The 6,129-nt window shown below is 35.7% G+C and overlaps 1 protein-coding gene across 1 annotated transcript; it reads left to right on the plus strand.

Annotated features, from left to right (window-relative positions):
- Window positions 1-3,099: 3,099 nt before the first annotated feature.
- LOC111883285 (uncharacterized) lies at window positions 3,100-4,703 on the plus strand. Its single transcript, XM_023879623.2, has 3 exons — window positions 3,100-3,159; window positions 3,953-4,129; window positions 4,260-4,703. The coding sequence occupies exons 1-3, from the start codon at window positions 3,115-3,117 to the stop codon at window positions 4,479-4,481; spliced, it is 444 nt and encodes a 147-aa protein (XP_023735391.1). The 5' UTR covers window positions 3,100-3,114; the 3' UTR covers window positions 4,482-4,703.
- Window positions 4,704-6,129: the final 1,426 nt, after the last annotated feature.

The following is a 6,129-nucleotide window of genomic DNA, read 5'->3' on the forward strand; positions in this document are numbered from 1 at the left end:
TATTCTTTGTAATTAACTCTTTAAATTTTGCATTTTTGGCCTTGGACTCGGCGAGTTGAAGGACCAACTCGCCGAGTAGAAGCAGGATAAGACGCGGGGTCTAAGCTGTGGACTCGGCGAGTAGACCCTGTCTGGGCAAAAACCCTAATCCGGGTGATTGCACCCTATTTAAACGCTCTAACTTGGCCTCCTTTGTCCCTAACACTTCCAGAGAGCTGTAGAGCGAAAACCTAGCCCCCATATTGTTCTTGTGAGTGATTTTGGCTTTATGAAGGAAGTTTGGAGCTTAGAAGAAGAAGGAGGAGGTTGAAGAGTGCAAGGAGGGGAGGTAGATCTGGAATCTAGACTGTGAGAAGCTTCCATTCAGGTAGAAAAGTTCCTACCTTGATCACTAGTTCATTAGATCCCCCTTTTGTCCCAAATTAGTGGTTTTCAAGCCCTAAAACCTCAAACTCCATGTGTTTATGCTCTATGTTCTGAAAGGACTTCAGACCTGGACCTTATGGACATCTTAGAAGTGTAAAGTCTCTATGGTTGAAGTGATTAAGGTCCCTATTGAGTGCATGACCTCATAAAGAGCTTGGAATTGCCTTTTGGAGCTCATAGGGCCATGCATGCACGTAAAGTTTGCAAATTTACGTGATAAGCATGCCCTAGGATCTTAGATCTATGGGTTGGAACTGTTGCATGTCTCAGATTTGGTCTGTATGGGAGGAGAGTGGAAGGGACTCAGCGAGTTCCAAAAGTGGACTCGGCGAGTTCTATGAAGATGGTCTTAGACTCGACGAGTTGGATGAACAACTCGGCGAGTCCTTTAAAGATTGCCTGGTACTCAACGAGTTGTTCTTCAAACTCGGCGAGTCATATGAACTGTTACTGAGTTAAGACGGGTTTAAGTGTAGAAGGTCCAACCCTTCGTAGCTGCACACAAAGTTAGCAATTTAACGTGTAGCAATTGTCCCAGAAACCCAAATCCTCAGGATGGATGCTCTGGTGAGGATTTGGAATCGAGTAGGAGATCTGCTCGTGGGACTCGGCGAGTCGGATCGCGAGTCGGTCCAACCGTCCCAAGTAGCGAGTTATGGGTGACTCAGCGAGTGGAAGAGGGGCTTGATAAGTTAGTGTTGGGATAGTAGGAAAGGGACTCGGCGAGTCTGTGTCATGACTCGGCGAGTCCAGTCAGCTGGAAGTTGACTTTGACAAGGAGTTGACCTTAGACCTGGGGTAGGTCGGTCATTTGACCTAAGGGTATTTAGGAGTGACGAATCTATGTTTATGGATTTATAGACGGAGGATTACCTGTGCAGCAGTCAGTCGTCTAGCAAGCAGACTCTCAGCAGCTACTTTTCGAGTTAAGTTACCTTCCAGTAGCGGTGGGTCCACGACCATAATGACGGCCCACCAGTAGGAGTTGTATGGTTAGATGATTGTCTTTGTGATACTCATCTAGGTTGCTACTACTTGATATGTTTATGTGCTAGCATGTTATGATGTTATGTGATAGTGGGAGTAGTATGGGTGAAATAGTCCCCAGTATCCGGTCGAAAGGACCGAAGGGGAGGCCGGCACCCAGATATGTCAGGCAGTGTCCGGTTGAAAGGACCGAAGGGGAGGCCGGTACCCAGATATGCTAGGCAGTGTCTGGTCGAAAGGACCGAAGGGGAGGCCAGCACCCAGATATGCTAGGCAGTGTCCGGTCGAAAGGACTGAAGGGGTAGGTCGGGCACCTAGATATGTATGACAGTATTATATGTTATGTGATTGTATGATATGTGGTACGATGGGGGAACTCACTAAGCTTCGTGCTTACAGTTTGCAGTTTTGTTTTCAGGTACCTCTTCTTCGAAGGGGAAGGAGTTGGAGCGGTAGCGGCACGTCATACACGCACATTGTTTTCCGCACCATGAGTTATTCTGGGATTTGTACTTTGACATTATGGTTGTTTTTATGTTTGGGTTTTCAGACACGAAATATGTTTATGAAATGATAGGATCAAACGATGTTTATTCACAAATGTTTTCCAAAGTATTGATTTAAAAATGAAATTTTTGAACGTGAAAATTGGGTCGTTACATTTTGGCAAAATATTAAATAATTGAGACTTTTTGTTTAAAAAAATTAGGATTTTATTAAAATGTTTCTAAAAATAATGAAACTTTTCTGTATATATCTCATTAAATTACTTACTTATTTCTCATTTCCTTTGTATTTATTAAGAAATTTTATTCTTAAAAAATATTTAAAGTTTACACTTTAATATTTAACTTTTTTTCTAATCAACCCATGTAAAATCTAACACCTAGTTATATTTATATATAGTGATATCTTTTTCTTTTTAATTAGCGTATTTACTGGGAGAGCCAAATGGTTGAAAATGGAACTCAATAGAGGATGTATGGTTTTGAAACCCTTACATGCCCAAAATATTGTTAGTTTTTTCAGTGACATGAACCGTTACGGTTTACAAATTTTCATTTATCTTTTTACACTTTGTCGGAATCCGAGTGTAACTATTAATGCAAAAAGAGCTATCTTTATAATTTCATCCGTTGTCTGCGTATATATCAAGCTATGCTTTGATTACGAAACATAGGAATCCTTGACAATTGAGGCTTTACCTTAACCCACCAAAAAGAATCGAACCATTTTCTCTAAGTTGAGATACGCAGACGGCAGACCTCCTCAAGACCTTAACCTTCTCGTATTTAGTCTCACTTCCGATCTACATCATGTCATATATACCTGATCAACTGGAACTTATTCTCTCATACCTAACACAGTTACTTTGGGATAAGTGGATTGCTGACGTACTTACTTGGCAATCCTATGTTTTCGTGAGGGACCTAGTATATATACTATGAAAGCATATATATGGATGCATGTAGTAATATAAAGAGACCAAAAAAGCATATCACTAATCAAGAAGGATAAACATGTGGTCATAAACAGCCATATTGTCTTTTTGCCGACATATGCTTGGCCTTATCACTTAACATCATGTGATCAATCTTTCTTTTCTAGACATAATTATCCGATAGTAGTCCATATCAGATTTGCAATATTTAGGATTCGCAAGATCGAGGATATATCATATGTTGATCCTGGTCACCATCCATGTGTAGAGGAGCAGGAGTTGGGACACCTCGTTCTGTTTTTAAGGTATTCGAATTTGCACAAGCCCTTACCTTGTATTATAACAGTGTCTTCAATATGTCTACAGTCTACATGATTTTACTATTTATAACACCCTATAATATGTCCAATAACTATGTGTTACGCAAATAAATAAATAAATAAAACAGTGAGACAGCTGGGGACATTTGTGTTGGGATAGAGGGTGAAAGTTGGTGGATGGACAAAGAAGCCTAGAGCTTTCCGTAAAGTAAAACTGTACATATTTTCTACAACATTTCTCCGACATAAACACATAGTGTTTTAGTTTTGATGAATATCTATGATATAATGGCGTAAAGAAAATGAAAATTAAAACTGAAATTGACTAATGAAACGTTTACAAAAATACAAAACGTAACGAATTTAAATATTTCATTAACATTTGTGTGACGAGAACTAGCACAAGTTAATAGCGCGCGTTTTGGTATTCGTAATGCATGTTATATTATAAAAAATCACGTTTCTTTTATCAAATTTCTTAAATAATATATTTTTAGAAACTAAGTACTAATTAATTAAATATTAAAATTGTTATGCTTTAATATAACATTATAATTTCATTTTAAAATATCTTATTTTATTATTGAATTATTAAAAAATTATGATCTTTACTACCGCGGTTTAATTGAGAATAAAGATAATGCAAAAAAAATCATCATTTTTATGTGTAGATTCTAAACGATACTTAATTGTTACTTGTTAGTGACATCTTGTCACTTTTCCCCCATCCTTTTTCTTTCTCTCACATGCTAACGTTGTTGAGTTTGGCTTTAAATAGAAGTGCACAAGTAGCATAATAATACACACAGGAGCTTTGAAGATGGAGAATCCCCAGAAGCTTTGCAGAAAGTTCAAGGATGTTTCACTGGAAGAACTTAGAGATAGGCTTGCCGAGTTTGCTAAAGTACGGAACTGGGATCAGTACCACAGCCCAAGAAATCTCCTCTTAGCTTTGGTAATTAGTTAGAACTTCTGGTCGATATCATATGTATTTAATTATCTTAAATAAGTTTTAACCATTAATGCAAGTATATTACAAGAAAATTATTTGTAGATGATTGGTGATTCTAATGGATCGATGGCAGGTAGGGGAAGTGGGAGAGTTATCTGAGATATTCCAATGGAAAGGAGAAGTGGAGAGAGGTTTGCCAAACTGGAGCGATGATGACAAGGAGCATTTAGAGGAAGAACTCTCTGATGTTTTGTTGTATCTGGTTCAGCTTGCTGATGTTTGTGGCCTTGATCTTGGCCAAGCTGCTCTATCCAAGATTGTCAAGAATGCCCAGAAATACCCCATTCTCGATTAGTTTTGTATGGTCCTTTAATATTATTTTCATATGATGGGCCAAGATATATGAAATTAATGGGGCCTACAAGAGAGAATTGAGAAAAGGGTATGAGAGAATAAATCTAATATATGTTTTGGTGTTGTTTTGTTTCCTAGTTTTATGTTATACTAAATGGTCATAGTTGTCATTCACCAACATATCAAGATTTCTTTCAGAAATGCATGTTTTCTTTTCATGTTTTGTCATGATTTGTCAATTCTTAGGACATCCAAAATGCACTCAATTTTATAGAGTTTAATGGTTGTTAATTTTATCATTCTATATTTTATACAATTTATGATTTCTTTTTCTTATAACTGTTTGAACTCCACAAAATTCGGAAAAAAACATATTTAAAAAAAGTTATTTCTTTGTTAATCGATTTATATTAAAAAGTTCAATTTTCCAATTGAACACTCAAAGACTCTTAACTTGATATTCATATATTCATATCACATTGAACTTCAACATTACATTCCACTATAATTTACTTCATTGAATACCAATTATTCATTCCACAATCCACCTCATTCAACCATAAATTATATATATATATATATATATATATATATATATATATATATATATATATATATATATATATATATATATATATATATATAACATCAAATAAAAACACCTGAAATGTTGAGAACGCGAGAACACATCACAACCTTATAAATAATTGATTTAGGGCTATTATTAACCGGACCATTTATGTGAATTATAATACTGATGTGCTAAATATGTAACTTTGAAATGGCCAGCAGGGTACAATAGGAAATCTATATAATTTAATTAAATATAAATTCTTATAATTTAGGTATGATAATCTTATTCCTCATTTTTTTTCTCTCTACTTAATCATAAAACCCTAATCTTATTTTTTTTAGAGCACCGACCGCATACCCCCACCTTCTTCACATTATCTCCTCTTCTCCATCACGTCTCACCACCGTTTGCCTTCATCGTCTTCCGCCAACCTCCATCGTCGATCGCTTAATACAGGCATTCGCAACCATCGTCGACCATCGCATGATCATTGTTTCTTTAATTGACGATTATAGATCTCCTGATGGATTAGCAGATGCATCAAAATTTTAAATTCCATGTTTTTATCAATGATTATAGAAAGTAACATCTATTTTTCATTTTAGAACCAGGCATGCATCGAATCAAGAAGAAAAAGAACGATTTGGTAATCATTATCTAACACTTAAAGCCCAACAATTCATCCTCATTTTTTTCTTATATTTGCTATGAATATCTTACAGTACCAATGTAACCAGAGAAGGATCACAATTGTTAGTGATGAAAGTAAAACGAAGTAAAAAAAAAAAAAAGTAGATGTCAGGCATCGATAATGAAGGTTTCATCATTGATGATTGTTTTCTCTCATACCTATCTGACTTTAACCCAAACCCCCAAAATAAATTATTTATTTACCTATTGTTTTTATAATTTTTTTTTCCAATGAATACATATTATATATATTTCAAACAAGACGTATCTTTATTGTTGTTTCTATGAATATTAGCTCACAGTGAAGAATAATTATTCTATTGTAGTGGGCTGAAAAAAATATTATTCATCAATGAATAACTCATTAATCATCTACGAAAAAAAA

Source organism: Lactuca sativa, chromosome 5 (genome assembly GCF_002870075.4).
Source record: "Lactuca sativa cultivar Salinas chromosome 5, Lsat_Salinas_v11, whole genome shotgun sequence".
NCBI lineage: Eukaryota > Viridiplantae > Streptophyta > Magnoliopsida > Asterales > Asteraceae > Lactuca > Lactuca sativa.